At 39.1% G+C, this 21,228-nt stretch overlaps 1 protein-coding gene across 2 annotated transcripts in view; it reads left to right on the plus strand.

Annotated features, from left to right (window-relative positions):
- Positions 1-21,228, plus strand: part of gabra3 (gamma-aminobutyric acid type A receptor subunit alpha3) — a 118,670-nt gene that overhangs the window by 11,071 nt on the left and 86,371 nt on the right. Inside the window, exon 2 of one of the 2 annotated variants that reach the window (XM_040049826.1) lies at positions 19,732-19,829. In XM_040049826.1, the coding sequence (XP_039905760.1) occupies positions 19,747-19,829 (83 nt within the window). In that variant the 5' untranslated portion in view covers positions 19,732-19,746. Of the gene's footprint in view, positions 1-19,698; positions 19,830-21,228 lie in introns of those variants that run through there. The other variant, XM_040049827.1, reaches the window with a different exon arrangement.

Below are 21,228 nucleotides of genomic sequence, written 5' to 3' on the forward strand. Positions count from 1 at the left end.
TTATTCAGATGTTAGTCAGGTTTATTACATTTTCAGTAGAAAAAAAATGAGGATGAAGTGAAATTGGAAGCTTGCGTATCATAAAAAAGAATGCCGTCTTTTTCTCTTAATATTGCCTGTTCCTGCCCTCATGAGCTCACTCCTATTTTTTTTTTTTTTTATGTAGTTGACTTGAATTTTACCTGCAACACACACACACACACACACACACACACACACACACACACAATAAACTGGAACGGCCCAGTGGTCTGTGTTTAGTGTTGTGTGACGAGTTACGGTCAGAGTTTTCAAGAAGTAAGTCTAAAAGTTTTCAATTATGGATGAGGAAAGCAGGAAAAAAGAGCAGGGGAGCTTTAGTGAATACAAACTCACTGGAAGCCATTGTTGGGAGTTTTGCTGGCCTTGAAGTCTATTCAGAGAGAGGGCACAAAAATAAATTGTATGTACTCAAGATGCACGTCAATTCAAATGCAGCTACTGAACTATAATTTAAAAAATGCCAAGTAATCAATGCTTACAATTATTGTTTGCCACTTGACTAATTGATTGAATGTTTCTGTGCTTAGCTGGATTTTTCTATTGATGGGTAAATACCACTTTGCAGCAAATGTTTTTTAAGTACTTTTCATGATAAAAGGCTGCTTTTGTGAATTAGATTGCTCAATGTTGAAAGCAAAAGACTAAAGCGGTGTGACCTTACACGGACTGACTGCAGTAAGCTGCAGTAACCAAATAATGCAGGCAGGAAGGAAGGAGCGGAAAATCACGCTCAATCACGATATCGTTTTTGTTGCGATGGATTTTTTGAGTGTTATTAAGAATTACACGTAGAAGCTATATTTTATTTTGATGATGTTAGGTAATGTAGACAGAAATAGTGTTTTATACTGTCATTTTCCATAATGCTGATAGTACGATTACTATGTATATCTCAGGTGCATTCTGTGAAGCAGATGAACTTCGAAACATTTACATCTTTGAACTGATAGACGAGTGAAAAGATTAGTCATTGTGAGCGGTGCCTCGGGAATTGGAAGCACTCACAGCTTTGCTGGGAACATTGGCTGCTGTTTATTTTAAGACCAGACTGTAACCTCACAAGTTTACTTTCTATCAGAAAGAAAGAAAAGAAGGCAACCATACAAGTCAGGAAATTACGACCATGGTGCTGTCCAAGATTTATGAAGCTGGCGAAAAACTTTGTTCTTTTTTTGTTGTAGTTAGTTGTGTATATTTTGGGGCCCTGAATAAAGCAAGAGTACAAGGAGTCTTCTTTCTGTATGAAAAAAAAAAATATAAGCCTTTTTTTAAAACAGGTTAGCTGTTACTTCTGTTAAGATTAAAGTCCCAGTCAAAGATTATGAAGTGTAGTGATGTTATATGTGATAACTGAGCCCTGTGTAGATGTCCTTGGTGTGCATTAGATAAGTTCTTTTCCAAGACCATTAAAGCCAGTGTTCTTCATGAATTACTTGTATCTGTTATTTAAGTTACATGTTTCAAAGTCAGGATAACTATCTTCTAGTCAGTTGCCATAGTTACATTAACCTCTGGTTTTATCCTAAAACTAAATTCAAGTGATCTAGGCCACATGTAAATTAATGGATGCTTTCTACCTTTGTAACCACAATAATAGTCAACTGTGTGTGTCCAGACTGAAGGTGCTGGAGCCCAACAGTCCACCACTCCATTTGTGCTTGAAATAGTGTAGCTTGAACCATGTTCTACTGAGTCGCATTCACCACAGCTGCAGTCACACTTGTTGTTGTTGTTGTTGTTGTGTTCATTGCAGCCTCTGCCCAACCAGCAAACTCCACCAGAGTGATAACTTGCTGCTCCAGCAGTCAAAGCTGCCTTGATCACAAAATCACCCTCACCAGTTTGCCAGCTTGCGTGGCAGCAGCCTGCACTTACGCCTTCCACAGAAACTCAGTCGCACTTGCCACAGTTGGACTAATGCAGTGACAATCTCAAGCATCCAGATGCACCAAGATGATGTTTTTGGTGAGGTACAGTCAGGGTTGTGCTCACCCCTTGCTGCATTCAGCATCATTCTCGCCAGAGACGTGCTTACCTCAGCCACAATCGGTCGTGCTCACTGGAGTGCTACTCAGCCTGAGCAGCTGGCGTTATACTCTACATGAGACCGAGCAGCCATAGTCGGAGTCACACTTGCCAGAGGCACCCTCACAGCTGCCATCATTCACACTAAGTGGGATCCTACTGGCCACACAAAAAGCGCCAGTAAACAGCTCATCCACAGAGACTCACAGCAGGGCCCAAAGTAGATCGCAGCTCTGTTCAGATTCACACGCACCTCATCCAGCTGAAGAGAAAAACAGTTATTATCCAGTCCGGGGAAAGACAACATGGAGTGGTAGGGGACACTGGAAATGCTGCGAGTAACTTGCTGTACATGCGTTTGTGCACTGTAGCAATGTCTCTGGATCAAAGTTGTCTTTCCATCCATCTGTGTGGTGTAATAAGAAGGCAATGAAACTCAGTGTGCAACTTCAGATTTGTGGGATCCACATTTGCAACGTAAGGCCTTTTTTTGATGCAGCGCATCTGCTCTTGAGATAAGATTTGCTATTTCTTGCAAGCCTAATGTACTCCATGGAAGAACACCATCAGTAATATCTCTCTGTGTCATATGGAGAAATGGGTGGCCAGCTCTTGCCTATGGCAGAGCCAGAGCCTACATAATGTATTCGGCTGACTGACGATAAGTCTAAATACGAATTGCCTATTTAAAATTCAGTCCGATGACGGTGCTTGTTAAATACATTACCATTTGAAATAATATTCTTCTTGCTCACTTGGGTAATCTGTATCAGATTAAGGTAATTATTCAGGTTTCAGTGGAAATTGTTGAATTTTTAAGATTGCATATTTCTGCAAATACTCATCAAGGTAAAGCGTTGTGACTGATGTTTTATTCCTTTCTTATTTTATAATTAATTCTTTGCAAGATATTAATAGACTTTCTCTAATGTTAAAAATGCTCTTTTCAAATTGAAATTTAGGTCGATCTTAACTGGAACAACAGATCACATTCAGTTTATTTCCGCAAATGAAACAACTGTCTCGCCTTTGAAACTATCCCCATTCACTCTGCTGCACATTTATATTGTGTATTGTTATATAATACATCCTTGAATCCTTACAGTATATCCTTGTTTAGGTAGGATACAAAAACAAGAACTCATATTTAACACAATTTAGCACTAAGTGGCAAAGACAAGCCTGTAGAGCTTCAAGGTGAACTGCTGCATGGATTTTTGATTTATGGTTCAAATTATTCTGTTGGGCCAGTATAGTGCGTGTACTGAACTCTCCTGCTCTTTGTATGGCTATTACCTGGGAGTGAAACCTTGCATTCCAATTACAGTTGGGCTATATAGCTGTCATTCATGTTAGTAATGACTATAGCTTCTACTTACTCTGAATCCTAACCCTGCCTGTGAGTACTTTCCCTTTCAGTATGATCGATGATACTCTTAAGTTACAAGACTTAGCTCTCAAAAATTATTTTAAAAAACAAAGAAGAGTGGGATTTAATTTGTAAACCTTGCTATGTATGTTCCAAATTGATCTTCTTTTCATTGCAGAAGTCAGTATTTACCTTGAGGTCTATCTCGATATTGGATTCACCACGACCATCTGTCTTTGGCATCTAAATTTGATGACTCAATATAATAATTCAGCTCTATTACGTCATAGCTTTAGCACAGTTTTTTGGACTTGATCCTGAGGACGGGGCATGTACGCTTTCAAAATTTTTGGCAACCAGTTCAATAGACATTTAGCTCCAAATCACAAATGTCAACCTCATGTTTGTGCTTTAGGATTTGTAAGTCATTAGAGTTCATCGTCCGTACAAAATTTGCTCTTTTGACTTGCTGCTGCTGTAGAGGAAATGTCAGAAGATGTGTAAAGTCAGCCTCGCTCCTCTGGGAACACAAATGCCTGTCCAGTATTTCACGTCAATCCATCGGACAGTTATTGAAATATTCTGGTCTGGTCCGGAGCAGCAAATTGTCTGACAAACTGACGCTGCCGCACCGAAAACCCTGCAGCTAGCAGTGAAGAATCCCTGACATGTTAATGCACGGACCGTCTTTCCTACAATAGTGATTCAAAGTGACATACGGAGCATTTGATTGATGGCAATGACATGGAAGACCCACTGGAGAATAAACAACCCGAGTCGTGTTTTTGCACTCATGCACCTGAAAACATGGAAAGAACCACACAACTCTACGGACAAAATGAAGTTGGACAGATATTTGCGCTGTGCCCTGCTTCTTCAGACCCTGTTTAACTGATGACTTTGGGGGACTATCTGTCAGTCTTATGAATGGTCTTTTATGTTGAAATATTAATGCTGTTGCATTTTCCAGACTCACTTTATGTCCTAGAAAGCTTTGATGTAAGTCAGGGTGCACTAGGTTAATGGACCAACAAATAAATGATTCTGCAGTGGTAACAGACAACTTGTCAGTATTGCTGTCTAAAAGACCAGGTCACGTCCTCTTTTAAAACACCCAGTCGTATTAGGCTCATAAGTAGGCACCTTTCCTTACGTAACTAGTCAACTTAATGCTGTCTGAATTTCATTTAGCCTTTGCAGGCTAGGGCCTCTCTCTAGTGAGTGCAAGCCTGTCCAAGACTCACTCTTGTTTCACTTTCCCTCTTCACCTTCTTTGTCTCCTTAGATAATGAGGTTCTTTTTCACAGGTACACCAGTTGTTCCACTAGCTGCTATTTAAGCTACCAAACAAAGCCTACAGAGTAAAATAAAAGCACTTACCTCTTCGTGTTTGTGCATCTCAGTCTTCATTTCCCCAGGTATGTAAAACAGGCTGGTGTAAAAGACTTAAAGCCAAGTCTAAATGCAGGTGATGTCATTATCTTATAGCCATTAGACTGGACAATCCACGTTTATTTTTATTCCATATGGAAAAGATATATATAAATCTTATAAAGTTTTTATCTGTCTTGTATGAAACTTGTATGAAAAGCATACAGGAGTGAAAACACATATAAGATCCCTTGAAAAATTATATAATGAAACTTGTATGTTTTATATACTTACTAAAAAAAAATATGAAAGTAATGAGAAAGTGGCCACTTTCATGAGTAAATCATGTAAGCCTTATATGATTTATATATGATTTACTCATGAAAGTGGCCACTTTCATGAGTAAATCATATATGTTTTTACTATTTCTTTTCCATATGGGATAATTAAAAATAAAGCAGAAAAGTTTCCTAGGTGGCACATTGTGACTCGTTTTAGGTGTCGGTGATTGTGACCGTATGATTTCTTTTAACCTTTTTGCGGCAACCAGGCCGTGGGTGCCGTTCAGCCCTTCACCAATTAGTAAAGCACACCTAGCTCGGCAAAATGAAATCCGCTGTGATGTGACAGCAGATTAAAGTAATGGTTCATTAGTGTTTCAGAATGTATTGAAGTAGCACTTGGAAAAAGCATTTTACATAGTGCCTGAAAACTTCAATATGGTATGGATGGTACAGCTCATTAACAAAACTAGACGGTGTGAAAGTGTGAGAGGCTGAGCTGCTGTTGCTCCTGGCCTCATCTTAAAATTGTCTTGTTAGCCGTATACTTTATTGGATGTGAAAGATAAAAATTAACAGGATTGTGAGCTACTCTGTACAGAGTGATTCCTTGTTCATGATTTATTGTGTTCTGGCTTGCAGCCATTGCTCTTTTGGGAAGCGTATTCGATGGAGCGGTGACTTGGCATCTGACGGTGAACAACTGACTGTTCATAGCTGAGTAATGGATATTCTTTCCTCGAAAGCCTTTTACAGATAATTATTCTGAGTTCATAACATGACCATGAGATTAATCTGATTTCTTCTAATCTTTGATGACAGCTGTTGGCATGGTAATTTTTAATATGGGTTATGGAGAAGAAAAATGAACTTGGATTCATTGTGAAATTTGTTTCAGTGATGAAAGCCTTGAAAGCATCCCCTCCAGGTACCAAGGGTGTTGAGGCTGCTGTGAAATCCAACACTTTAGACGGTAATAAGGTGAGCGAGCGCTCTCTCAATGTATCTGTATCTACTTGTTTTTCGATTTCATTTTCCCCTGAATTTATTGGCAAAGGGCCGCGATAAAAGGATTGGTTTGCTCCAACAATCAGACATCGGCGAGGTGCTTAAGAAAATGTATCAAGCGAGCAGTCAGCAGGTTAATCATATAACAATTACTGCCATCCAAACAAGTGGAGCATGCTGTGACATGAATAATGCAGGTTACCCCCACCCCAGGCCAGTTAGCAGGGTGCATCGTCACCTAAATCTGATTTCTCACGTGATAATTTAAATGCAAATGGATTTATAGTAACGAAACTGGGTCCAGACTTCGAGCCTTATTGCTTATTTTTATTAGCCCAGAGTTGCCTCAGAGCAATTTATCTTCTACCATATACGTTGTCTTCCCCATTTCATTATATCTGAATTCACATGTCCTTTCTCTCTGGCGAGCCAGTACATGGCGTATCTATTGCACGCTTTGCCAGGCAACGCTCATTTGTATTCCCATAGCAATGTCACTGTTAACTGATTGGCTAAACATGTCTCACTGTGTTCAGCCTTAGTTCTGTGCAGCAGCATCAATATAGCTTCAGAGTAAGATGACGGCAAATCTATCAGTCCGGCTTTCACGTACATCTAAAGAGATATGTTTTTTTTTCTTACTGCACCGTCAATAATGGCTTCTGCAAGGATGTTTTAATTGAAGTAGAAGACGTACACAGTCTCAGATGTGGACTGCCACCATGATGAAATCGGTTCCTCCATTTTTGCGACTGGACCATTTTTTTAAAATTTAGAAATATGTAAGGAAAAGAAAAAGCAGCATTTAAAATAAAGCATTTACACACAAAAAAATCAGATGATCAAAGTGTCTCCAGCCTAATAGAAATCTACCATTAGTGGGGGAACTCTGTAAACAGTCAATACTTTAAACTGTTCATCTTCTCAATCCCTTCCTTCTGGTGCCTACTTCTTCTGATTGTCAGCCAATTTGATTCGCCTCCTACTGGGCAAAGACTTTGTTCCAGCTGTAATCATAATCCATTGAGGAGATGCAGAACTTGTCACAGTCTGAACTGGGATATTAATTTTCCCTCCATGTGGGGACCTGCTTTGCTGGCCATGTAATGCTTTCAGCTTTGAAGGAATTTTGCCTGCTTAAGCCGTGTGAAAATACTCCATTTGACATCTATTTTCTGCTAAGAATATATTTGTGCTAATGGTCAGAGAAAAAACATCTCTTATTTACAATGAGCAGCACATTTAAAGCTCGCGTGTTTTCGTTTCCAGTAGCATGCAAAAAATTTGTGGCTTTTATTAGGAACTATAAACGATCCAAATGTGGTACTTTCGATGTCTGTTAGTAGATCTAAAATTTGTGCCTCAGACAAAATCTTCTTTTTTTCATCTTGATAAATTAATGCTCAAGGAAATATTAGTTGACAATCAGTCTTCTAGTGATCAAAACATGTAGCATTTCATGCATTTTTGAAAGGACACCAGATGGAAATTTCATTTCTTTATGTGATCTAAGGTTATTTTTTCTCTTAAACAACCTCTGATCTTGGACAAACAGGGACTTGGTTTCGTTATCCCAAAAAGCTTTGTGAAGACTTTTTTCTATTTATTTTATGATGGTGTTAAAACTGCATTAGCAGAAAATTACTTGATTGCTTCTCAACAGCTGACAGCTGGGATAGGCCTCTCCGCAACCCTGAATCGGCTAAGTGGTTAAGAAGATGAATGGCTGGATGGATGACTGATTAACTTTTTCTGTCATTCATATTTTTCTATTATTCACACAAAGCATTTACATCCTCAACGATACCATAGAGGACAGAAATATTTTGTCTTTTGTAAAAAGTAAAAAACATAAACAGCAGATTCTGGACAACATATGGCGATAAATATATCTGTGATAGAGCAGACGTATCAGTGAGATTCTATCAAAGGTGCAGAATGGAAATGTCAAGACTCAAGGTCTTCATTCTGGATTGTTCAGGCTTTGAGCTGCACACAGTGTAACAAGGCCAGCGTTAACGCATGTGCACAGGTGGTCAGTGCTAGAAAAGGTAATGCTCTTCACCAGGAGTCCTTGATGAACTCTGACAGATTACACCTACGAGGCAGCCACCCTGTCTCCGGTTTAACATCTGCTTTCCAGTTTTTCCAAGCTGTGGCGGCGCTGACTTGTGTGCAGAGCCGCACTAGTTTAGTTATAACTGTAAAAGTCACACTGATTTACATGATTATTCTATTTATCTGATGAAATCTCTTCCTCCCAGCAGAGTAATGAATGTTATTGCAGGCAAAATTGCCCCATTACAGTATCCTTATAATCATGTTTGATTTCAGCATTTATTTTCTCAGCTCCACTCTTATAATAGGAATTACTTTTACAAATAATTGATAGCGACTGGAAAATATTGTGAATAATGGGATGCTCTCTATGAGCGCTATATAAATCCAATCCATTATTATTATTATTATTATTATTATTATTATGAGATATTAGCTTTGTTCACTTTGCTGGGTTAGAGTGGGAATGCATTTTGTTGAGCTCTGTTGGAATCAAATTCCAGCCATTTCTTTATTGTATGCTTTGCAGATTTAATAAATGGATCTCAAATATAGTTGACTCAGCAGTATTTATAGAGAAGCTGTGCTCCATGTGTGCAAATGTGCTCAAGTGGGTAAGCTTTATGCTGCAGATCTTTCCCATTTGTAGCTTGACAGGTGAGAACTTTTGATGGCGTATAGAAATATTGAATCAAGGTGTTAGCCAAATCGGCTTTATTCAGACCGAAGGGACTGTTGGATCAATCTGGCTGTGAATGTATTCTGCTCTCTCACTCTTACATGTGAAAGGGGAAGTAAAAATGGGTCGTAATTGATCAAACTGGCCGGGGAGCGGCCTTATATGGCTCACTGGTGCATTTGAACAGTGCGGTAGCTGCAAGTATGTACAGGAATTTGCACTTTCTCTCACTGTTTTATCACTTGTTTCCTCGAGAGAAGCTAAATCCCATGAAAGCTTTGCCTTGTGGAATATCAAATCTCATTTGATGTCACATGCACGTACTGTCACCACACTGTGTACATTTTATTTCCGAAAAAGTTTCGAGTACTCTCTGAACATCAAATGACAAAGGTTTAAGGGCTGTGACAGTGTTTTGCTTTCAACCACTTTGGTCTCATTTTTTTGGAAGCCAGATATCTGTTTTTCCCTCTCTGCTGTCATGTAAATGTGTGCGCTCGGCATGAAAAGTCCAAATCCGTCTCTATAAAAATAACTCCATCTGTTATATATTTTTTATTATGTCCTTTATGCTAATAAACCACTGATGTCATACATTTTTCTGGCCCTGTTAACATTCAGTCAGGAGAGGATGTTTCCTTAAGTAGATCTCGGTAAAAGCAGGAAGTGAGAGACTTCGATTCCTGCCAAGTTCAGCACTAATAAAACCTCTTCGAAGTCACTTCGCTTTATATTCAGACACGATTAAATATGTTTAGCTTTCATTAAACTGGACCATCAGGCCACTTTAGCTGTTTCACGCCATAATTTTATCATTCCTTTCACCACTTGTGAACAACTCTGCAAATGAGTCAGCCAAGCCTTAGCAGTGACATGGAAATAACTGAATGAAATATATCGTTCTCTCTCCTCCCTAAAAACAGCAACATAGACTTATTGTCATGTGGCGCTGTGTTCATAATGGATTCATTTTACTCTCATTACATGTCTGTGAGGAAGAAACCCAAATCTTGACAAATTATCTCTGGCGTAACATAATCGTGATGGGTCCCAGTAGAAACTGTTTTGCCTTGCAGCCCAATGCATTGATCATTTGGTTGAGAACAGTCTGATGATCATTATATCACACACAGTCCCAAAGCAGAGAGAAAAATCGTGCTTCTTCCCTTATTAGAGCTCCACCTGTCTGCTTTGTAGAAGGAATCATTTACAATGGTGGTTCCCAGACTTTTTTATTTGTCAGACATGGCCACAGACAGATGAACTCACTCCACGTTCCAAATAGGTTATTATGAACTGGACCACATATCATTAATACACATAATACATCATTTCCTAGGAATTAATAAAGTATTCTGATTCTGATTGCACAGCAAAGTTTACTCTCAAGCATTTTATGGTTTTTATTTTTGTTTTTTCAGTTCACAATATCTAATAAAGTTTCACATTTTGCATTTAGCTGGATTCATACTCTCAAGCCACTTTACCGTTATTAATAGCAAATAATAACCAAAACCCATTTTTCACTGTTCACTGTACTTTTTCAACCATTCATTATATTTTGCAAATACAGTTAATCGTTATTTAGTATTTTAGCTGCCAAAAGAGCATAAATGTTTGAAAGTTTTACCATTAATATTTCAAATGACCACGCTGTTTCAGCTCTTATTTAAGCTAACGCTTTGAACTATTTATCAAGTTATTTTTGCTAACTTTCCAACTGTCTACTAGCATTTGCTATTTGAATTCCGTATCCAGGAGGCTACATTAAGCTACTTAAACACCTGTTGTTTACTTTAAGCTATTTTAGCTGTTCATTTATTTTCTTAATAGCTCAGTCACACTACAGCAAGAGTACGTTGGCAGCCTCCTTTCAACTTTGAAAACAGTCACAGACTGAAAGTGAGTGCAGACTTGGTCCCCATTTCCAGAGCAACCATTTCAAAGGCAACAAGATCATGAGTTCATTGCACTTGGTGATATCAGCAGTTGATAACCACTTAATGTTGTCCCTGGTCTGACTGTAGGGAGTTATTTCAGCAAACCAATCGATGTGTTTTTTCTTGATCTTTTCTAATTATTGTTCGTGTTTGTATTCATGTTATTACTATTCATTACCAATGACATGATTGTTTTGTTTCATTACTTTAGGACTGTTTTATTTAGTCAATGATTTGTTTCAAGAGAAAGAAACCTATTCAGTTTCAGTACTTGTGCTTTCTTACGACTCTAAATCTGTGGGTTTCTCTGTATTAACTACACTGAATGAAGCTATTTTCAATTCCTAACTTGTCACTCGGTTTTGCAGCTGGGAGTAGCTCCGCATGAATGTACGCTTTTAATTCTCTGTGCTTTAATATGATTTTAGACAAACCCCACGATATTAATGTGTCCTGCTATCCTGAACACTAGTGATTCCCTCAACTTTGAAGCAATGAGTCTTTTTTTGATGTAAGTTGTAAATAATAGACTGCTGGTAGATGCACAGTGCATAATCATTGCATCAAAGCAAATATGACAGGATTTGGGGCTATTTTTAGTTAACAGCCACATGGATTAGACAGCTATAGAGCTGTGCCCTGAATTCAACAATTACTGGAGTGATTGGTATTTATTGGCTGATTAGATTTCCTGTTTTTATTAAATGTTCCTCGTTGTCCCGGCTGTGCAGTAGCTGCAGCGGTAGTATTTTGCACACCGTGAAATGGCCTGTATAATACATTCAGTTTGAATTTCACTTTCTTTTATGTTCCAACTGGCAGTGTAACTACGAACAATAAACAAATTTGTCTCAGAGTGACATTTCGCTTGTAGGAAACTAGGCCCTGACACTTTTTATTTTACCACCTATTATCACTCAGCATAGTTGCCCATTCAGATAATTCACCTCCTTTGCGTCAAAGGCATTTACAGCCTTTAATTCTGTAAAATGTGATTACATTATTCATAACATATGCTTTTATCCCCAGGAAAAAAATAGACTGACAGCAGAATTAAAAACAAATGTTAGAAGAGCAGGAAATGGAAAGTGGTTTAGGTCTACTGTCACTTTAGGCGAGCTATTTTTAATTTGCCAACAAAAGCACCATGTCTTTATTCCCCCTCCTTCGTTTTCTCTTTTTCAAGCCCAATCTGAGCCCCAGGGACGGCTGGAGCCCTCATTTACATGACAGGTATTGGTAAATCTGGTGCAGAATTGTATACAGTGAATAGAAGCCAGCCTTTTAGTGCCTGTTTGCCTTTTTTATTGGAAAGGACTTAAGGACACTTAATAAGAGTGATGTCTCATATGCTTTCTAGATGAATTAACAGATAGATTATGGAGTTTATGGGCTGACTAAAATAATTAGGTCATCATTTTTTTTTTTTTTAACGTAGTCATTTGAAATAGTCAATATTCTCTATTTTCATCTTTTTAACTAGAAAATACTCCCCTTTTTCAGCCACAAATTACAAAGACTACTTGTGGTGAAACCGTGTTATGACTGAGCCTAAGGGCACAGAAATGTCTACATATTTTCAAAAGATTTATTCACCCCGGACATTTGAAGCCTTAAAGATGACACATATGCAGTGATGAGTATGAGTGGAAGTGACTCGAATAGGTGGTAATATATGTCAGGAAATTAGCAATGCAATTTTCAGACAGACGTTAGAAGACAAGGAAATGATACCTCTGGTACCAGAGGGCATCAAGTAGCTTTTATGGGAACATAAAATCTTTAATGGCTAACGAGCCAGGATTATTTTTAACAAAAACACAGCGCAGAAGGGAATGAAAGAGAGAGGCAGAGCCTGGAAACCGAATGTGATGTGTGTAAAGAATAAAACAAAATCTTGCATGGCAGACTGCAGCTTTCTGTTTGAACAGCATTTCTTAAGCACAAGATTGGTATAATTTGACACTGGGTCTTGGCATGGCCTCAAGCATGACATGTGTTGAAATGATTAAAAGTAGCATTTCAGCTGATTTGCATGAACCATGCTCAATTCAAATGGCTACATTTACAATTCACCTCCTAATGTGGCTGCTCAAGTAACCCAGTTTTAGGTGAATTCATGTGAAATAATGAGAGTGCTCTTGAATTCTGGTTCAGTTGTCCTGATAAGATTATGTGATAGGTGGGCATGGAAACATGTTCAGATCCCGTCTCTTTCTTCTTTAAAGAGACCATCAGGATTGCGTTTCCATGTTAGAAAAAAGCCCCACTGTAATATTTCTCATCCAAAGGTATACGTGATGCTTTATTTAACAATGACAGCCACTGGTTTGTAACAGAGACTGTAAGCATACATCGATTAGGCATATATGACCACCTTCCTAATATTGTTTTTGGTCCCCCTTTTGCTGCCCTGAGAAGTCGAAGCATAAACTCTACTAGACCACTGGAGGTGTGTTGTGGTATCTGGCACAAAGATGTTAGTAACAGATCCTTTAAGTCCTGTAAGTTTCAAGGTGGGGCATCTTGTCATCTTAATAGGATTGAGATCTGGGGAATTTGGAGGCCAAGTCAACACCTCAGACTCATTGTTGTGCTCCTCAGACAATCCCTGAGCCATTCTTGCTTTGTGGCAATACTAGTGCAAGGTGTTCCCCAGGTAAGCGACGCAGCTGGCGATCCACATGATGTTCTTCCATTTCTCCGGGGGTCACTTCTGATGCTCGTGCCTATTGTTGGCGTTTTCGTCACTGGACAGAGGTCATATAGGCACCCTGTTTGGTCTGCAGTCTCTTCTGCAGGCAACAAACTGTATTCTGACATCTTTCTATCAGACCAGCAGTTTTTGCAGGTCTTCAGCAATTTGAGGTAGTGTAGCTCATTTATTGGACTGGACCACACGGACCAGCCTTTGCTCCACATGTGCATCGGTGAGTCTTGGTCTCCCATGACCCTGTCGCTATTCCTACCTTGGACCACGTTTGATAGATACTGACCACTGCAGACCGGGAACATCCCACAAGAGCTGCAGTGGTCAGTTTTGGAGATGTTCTGAACCAGCTGGAGACTATCCCATGTGTCACTGGAGAAAAGGTGGGATGCATCCTAAACAAGTCAAAAGGTTACAAAGCAGTTTTTGGGTACTTTTTATACTCACTCATAAGGAACAAAGAAAACTTTTTTTCTATTCTTGATATCAGGTGATTGTCAGTACGGCATAGCCACTTTGACCTGAGCCTGATTTCTTGCTACTTATCAAACAGTTTGTTCATTGCAGTTTGCATTGTGATGCGGTCTTAGCTATTTAATCTGACAAGGAAATTGTGAAGGCTTGTCCTAAATGCCACAGCAGCAACACTGAGGCATCTCTTTATTTGCTACTTCGGGTCTTGGAAAAATTTAGGTGACAAACTGCCAAGAAGCATCAAAGACTGTTTAAAAATAATTGCCAATTCTCGCAAGCACAGCTGCCAGTATAAAGACTTAAAGTAGATGTGGATCTTGGCTTATCCTGGTGCTTAGCTACTTCAGTCAATATTAAGACACCCTTATTGAAACGGCTTCACCTCAGCTCCATCGCAGATATAGTGTAGGAAGATAGTCACAGGTTGGAACACTGTTAATGCGACTGCATGTTTGAACACCAGCCCGAGTTGTATTTTTGCATCCACTCATTTGTTTACTCCTCCTGTAATGATCAGTGCTCTAAGGTAACATAGAGATCAGTGATTCCCCTGAGGAAAGGGTTTGATCTTCTCTCTGTACGGTGGCAATAGGGAGGGAGGGCTGAATCTCACAAAAGCACGATGAAAGCCTTGAAAGTGTCACACGCCTGCTTCACGTGTGTGCGTGCATTCATGTGACTGCGTGACTGCTGTACCTCAGTCATCGGGCTTCTTGTTTCTCATCTTCTCAGTGTTTTCAGACTGCATTCAGTAGCAGCTTTGCCAATTTTTGAATGCATTCATTTTTAATGCAAGGTAATACCTTTCTGTAAATTGCCCCGCTGCTTATTAGCTGCATTATTAATGACAGTTTTAATTTTAAGATAGCAGTTGTTCTGCATCATAAAGAGAGCGCATATACTGTATAAGGGAAACTGTTTTATGTAGGTGCATGTACTGATCTGTTTGTTTGAGTGCAACAGCAAATGCAGAAGTTCCTAACATGAAGCAACAAACTGAACATGTGTCATGCAGTGAGTGGTAATAATAGCTTGTATGTTTTCAGCATCATTTGTTTTGAGAATATGTATTTAGAATTTTATGAATTTAGTTTCAGTTTAGCTGTAGGTAATAGTTACATAGACATGAAGGCATAAATAAAGGGTAGTTTTTTTACTCTAGCCTAACAGCTGTGGAAAGAGTCACAGTATGTGCGTGATTTCAGTATGAAGTTGCGTTTATATAGTGTATATGATGTCTCTCACAGACAGGCCCAGAGAGAAGAGATCTCCATTTTTGAGCTTTTATTTACATGCATATCCAAGTCCTTTATTTGGTTTTCGGATGCAGTTCTTTAGTTGTTGTTCTGGGTTCTTTTCTGACCTCCTGATGGGTCGTGATTGTGCTCTTAGATTAATTTTGGTAGGCCAGCCACTCCTGCAAAGGTTCGCCACTATTTTAAGTTCTCCATTTGTGATAACAGCTCTTACTGTGGTTTGCTGAGGTCCCGTGACCTTAGAAATGGCTTTATAACCACAGATGATGTCTTTGTTTCCCATCTGTTCCTGAGTTCCTTTAGGCCGTGGTACGATCTGTTTCTTTTTGAGATCTTTAAGCCAGCTTCACTTTGTGAGGCTGTTTAAGTGATTTCTTGATTCCACATGTGTAGCAGTAATCAAACCTGGGTGTGGCTGCTGAAACTGAACTCAGCTTTCCAAAAACAAATTTACTAATCACAGTTACAGTTACTTTTTCAGGTAGATTTGGATGGACTTCTTCCTCCTTTATAAATGAAATCATCATTTGAAGACTGCATTTTGAAACATTAATGTATAAGAAATATGAACAAATCTAAGAAATTAACAGGGGACAAAATCATTTTCACGTCATTGTACATTTCTAGTTTGTGCTGTGTTAAACACTATGGATAAATATAGTTAGACATGTCCTTGTAAAATTGATGTTTGGACATTTTTACAGCAGAATTAATGGGCCTGCTCATTCTGGAAACCATGTGTTTATATACTGTTAATCCAAGGGCTTTTATGAACTATTACTTTCAATATCTGCCACCAAAGACATTCATGACAAACAATAAAACAATGAATTGAATTTTAACTAAGCACATGCATCACTTCTTTGTCTACAGATGGGCTTGAGCCCAATAATATCATTCCAGCCAGGTCTCAAATCATAAAGTAAATTGGATGTGGAGTAAGGGATAAAAAAGACATTCAGAAAATTAAATGAATGTTACTGTTGTGATAATAGAATTTCAGTCAATAACAATTCTTGATAAAGTGAAGCATTGCTGCAAACAATTTGCAAACACTTGAAACCTGAGTTGAGTGTTAAACTCTGTTCTCTGTTGTGTTGCACACCTGCAGAACAAGTAGAATATAAACCTGTGGTGGCAAAACAACAAACTAACAAGCTGTCTTTGATAATTACTACAGCAGTCTTTATCTAAACCTCATCACATTTTCCGGCAGATTATTTTAAAGCAAGTTTCTAACAAGTGCATATTGCGTGTTCACAGCTGAGCCTATGGAGCTACATTTTAAACTTTGCTGAAGTCAGGAAGATGATGTGACTTCACTGCAGAACCCAAGGGAGGAAGATGAAGGAGAGGATGAAGGCTGCCACAGAGCCGTTTAGCCTCTCATGCACACAATGTCTTGAAGACTTTTTTCCCCATCCTGTGCCCCACTTAGACTGGTAGCCACAGTTTTACTGCATGGCCTGAGTTCTTCTCCCAGATAGCCAAAACCCTTGGGCAACCATTAATTAGCGCACAGTATGCGAAGTTGTTTATATAGCCTATGCATGCTTGTTAAAGAGATAAGGTCTAATCATTAATTAAAGTAAAGTATATATTAAGTACTAAACCATGCAGTTTACAATAAGCATGTGCTTAAAGGGATTCTGAAGGCTGTATAAACAGTATTATTACTGACTATTGTAGTCAAATAATTATGTAGAAAAAATAATTATTACTGGTTACAATTTCAGTTCCATAAGTGTACATCTTTAGCAAAGAGTCGTGCCTTATTTCATTGTCTGGTGTGCTAACCAGGCTCGTTTTGGATCAGCAAACAGAAACTCAGAGGGGACTGTTTCCAGCACGGAAGAAAATGAAGTCTTTGCTGATGGGGAACAGCTGTCTGTGTTCTTACTCTGTGCACCAGTAAGCTGCAGTTTTGTGTGGTTGGTGCATTAAACTGCAAAACTTCTGCAAGGTTACACATGTATACAAAGAGTGTCTTTTGAGATCACCTGCTGATGCAAGGAGATGCAAAATGCAAAAATACTGTGAAATCTAACTGTTTTTGACACATTTGTCTTCATTCCTGTTCTGTTTTTGTGGTGATGCAAAAGAACCTTATAAGCCCATGTCATTTCAAATCACTAGTGTCCTAAAAGAAATTCTCTATTATGATAAGAAAATAAAGGCGCAGAATAAATGAAGCCAGCTCTCGTAAATAAGTCAGGCCATCCCCGTTAAGCACAGAGGAAATTTATACACATTGCTTTTCTGAGTATTATTTGGACAATGTGTCATTTTTTTCTTCCACACTGATCATTTAAACACTGAGTGGACATAAAGCATCTTTTGATTTTAACCCACATAATAGACAGACTCACAGTATTATGTGTTGGGGTGAATTTAAGACTGAAAAACACCATAAATACCATGAATATAACTTATCGAGCACAGGAGAACAGGCAGGTTATTGTTGAGGCTTTGGTGAGTAATTTAAAAGAAAAGCAGTCTTAGGTTTGGTTTGATCAGTAATCAATTCTGTACTTACAGTTGCAAGAAAAATTTTGAACTTTTCACATTTTCACTGAACAAATTGTAATGATTCAAAAGGCAGGCTGGGAAAAATAAGTGAACCTTTGTGCTAAAGCTATTTAAAGTCAGGCATTCAAATTAAGGAGATGAGATTAGAAGTGTGAGTTTTAGAGGTGCCCTGCCCTGTGAATTCAGCCATGCAAAACCCAGTTGCTGAGTCTGCTTTTCTTGAGAAAGAATGACTCGTGCAGCCATGCTTCAATCCCGAACGCTCTCATCACACCTTAGAAGAAGCTGGAAATCCTCCAAAAGCATTTCTAAAGACTTTGTTGTTTCTTTATCCACAATAAGAAAAGCTGTCAACAAATGGATGAAATTCAGTAGAGCTACTCTCTATAGGTGTGGGCGTCCTACTAAGAGCACACTGTGTAATTTTAAAAGCGTAACAGAAAGAATAGAAAGAATAAACACCTGCAGAAATCTCTACAACTTGCTAAAATATTTGTTCACAGTAGAATCAGTCAATTGCTATTACAAACCTAAAGAATATATTTTTGCTTGTTGGTGTCGATTGTTGGTGCATCGCATGCAAGAATTTTAAAAAGGAGATTTGGGTTTGTGTCCAAATTGCAAGACAAGCTTTGTTTTAGAAGTATCTTCTCTATTTTCTCAATTTTGCCTCAAGAGCCTTTCTGAAAAGATCAGACAAAAGAGTTCTCCGAAGTGGCCCTCATCAAATACATGCGCTGCTATCGTTTTGTATTTTGGAGTGGGAGAAAAAGGAGACTTTGCGCATCGACATCAAGAACTAGCCCCAACTGTGAGGCAAGGTGGAGGGAGCAACTTGGTTTGGAGCTGCTTTTTGACCTCAAGGGCTGAACAGTTTGCAGTAGACTGTAAAGTAAATTGAATTAAACAGTGTTACAGTGTTACAGAAGTATGTCAGGGCAGTCTGGGACCTACAAATAAATAAAACCCAAGGCACACAAATAAAGAACCGAATAGTTGAGAAAGAATGGAATTCAGACCAAGACTCCTGAACATAATCCAACTTGGATATTGGGGCATCACCTATGGTAATTCACGTTAATAGAACCTCTGTCACCTAGAATCCATAGTTTTGGGTCCAGTTCAATTTGGATCCCCATTACCCTTGGGATTATTTGAATGGCCCGTCTCCAAAATTCTTCTATCACTGGGCAATTCCACAGCATGTGTAGGAGATTGCCATCTGTCACCTTACATCTCAAGCATCTGGGGGAATAATTACTATCAATTTTATGTAGTATGTAAGGGGTGTAATATATCCTATGAAATATGTTAAATTGCATTTGCCTGTTCCAATAAGTGGTGCCACTCTACCTCTTCATAGACATAGCCCAGGTCTGTTTTAAAGAGGGCTGTTTAATCATTAAAAGGTTTAAAAAACATTATTATCCGGAGCTTTTAAACAGCTACAAGAAAACACTGATGAGGACGGTTTCTACTAAAAGAGGTTCTGAGTTACTATATTTAGTCCAGTTGTTTGTGTTATTTCATCATAGCGTAGTCATGTTGTTTGTTTACAATCGTGACTTAGATCGGACAACATTTTGTGAGTAATACATTCAGAAGTCTGAGTAATTCAGAATCACATTTATTGGCCAAGTATGTGCACAAATACAGGGAATTGGGCCTTGTTATTTTCTTTGCTCTCAATGTATTTTGCAGAGTAGACAGACTAGAACAGCATCCATCTATCCATTCTCTTCCGCTTGTTCAATTCGGGATTGCGGGGGGCTTGGAGTCTATCCCAGCTACCACAGGGAGAAAGGGCTGGATACAGCCTGGACAGGTCGTAATATAAACATGTATAGCATATTTATATTGATATGTGCAGTGGTGCAGAGTGCGAAGATGAAATAAATTATGGAATAAATAAGGAATGGAAAACTGGATATTTTGGTCGAGTCTCCAAACATAACACCGTCCACTTATGTCTCCTCTTTCCTTCTGCAGACCTGCGCAGAGACTATGGCTGCTGCACGTTGGAAGCCTCAGTCAGTGGATATTGGCTTTTGGCTCCTCCTGCTCCTCAGCCTCATTCCTGAAGTCAGGTACACAAAAATATATATGTCACGCTGTAATGCCCATTCAAGTTCAGTACTCGGGTGTCTGCTGCTGATGTGGGGGGGGTTTTTAGGACCTGTTTGATCAGGCTCGCTTCTGCAGCCTAACCAACTTTTTTATTTGCATGGAAAATTTAAGAAATGTATGAAATTAGAATCTTAGTTGTGACTGTCAGATGCAATAACTGGAATGCTATATGGATTACTGAACCACCTATACATTGCACCTGCTCTGCCATGGGAACCCATGCCATGAAGCTCCCGTTGCACAGTTTTTGTGCTGATGTTAACACCAGAGGAGATTTGTTACTTTGCACTTATTCCGTCCGCAGAGCATTGGCAACTTGTTGAGTCTTCATTTAATTTTCCGTGGTCTGAGTTGCTGTGGTTCCTAAATGCTTCCATTTTGCAATACTACCACTTTGAGATTGTAGTGGGATATCCAGGAAGGCAGAAATTTCACAAAGTGAATGTTGCAACAGTGGCATCATATTACAGCACCCCGCTTGAGTTCAATGAGTTCTTCAGAGCGACTCATTCTTTCCCAAATATTTTTACAGTAAAGGCAGACTGCAAGGCCAGATGCTCAGTTTATTCACCTGTGACAGTAGGACTGAAAACACCTGAATTGAGATGTTAAGAATTATGGCTCAATTCTTGTGTATATAGTTCTGCAAGAGCTTAATAATTCAGTGTATAGAGAAAAACTCATCTTCTTTTGTTCTTGCACATATTGAAGTTTTTGTACCCAAGGACCTCAGAGCACTGTGACTCTTAAAATAGAATACATGACATGTGTCCTCAAGAACAGAACAGACATAAAGTGTCATGGTCCTGGGCCATGTTGGCCCAGTATTCTTGGTTCCTTGTATTTTCGCTCCTTATTTAGGCCATGTTTTCTGAGGTGTCCTGTTGTGGTGTTCCCTAAGTGTTTTCCCTTTGCGGCTCTTACCCCCTGTGTGCCCCTCTGTGTATTTATGAGCTCTCGTCTCTCTTTGTGTTTATTCCATGTTTCCCCCAGCCTGTTATGTCTGTGTTCTCCCCGTGCTCTCTCTCCTCCTGTCTGAACCTCTGTGTACTTCCTGCATACTGACAGTCTCTCGTCAGTATGCGTCATGTTGTGTTCACTCCTGCCCTGTCTCGTTATGTTTATCAGTGTCACCTGTGTTCCCCACCTGTGTGTAATCTCCCTGTGTTCTCTGAGTGTATTTAAGTTATGTCTTCTGTTATGGTAGTTGCTGGTTCATCTGTGTTGTTTCCCCTCGGTCTCCCTGCGTCTCTTCATGTGTATTTCCCCGGATCTCCCTGCACCGTCATTCCTGGTTTGTGTTGTTAGTTTACCCAGTTTAGGTTTTCGGTTTCATGTCACACCCCGTTGCTGTTTGTA

This window comes from Simochromis diagramma, unplaced genomic scaffold (assembly GCF_900408965.1).
Source record: "Simochromis diagramma unplaced genomic scaffold, fSimDia1.1 OVJJ01000050.1, whole genome shotgun sequence".
NCBI lineage: Eukaryota > Metazoa > Chordata > Actinopteri > Cichliformes > Cichlidae > Simochromis > Simochromis diagramma.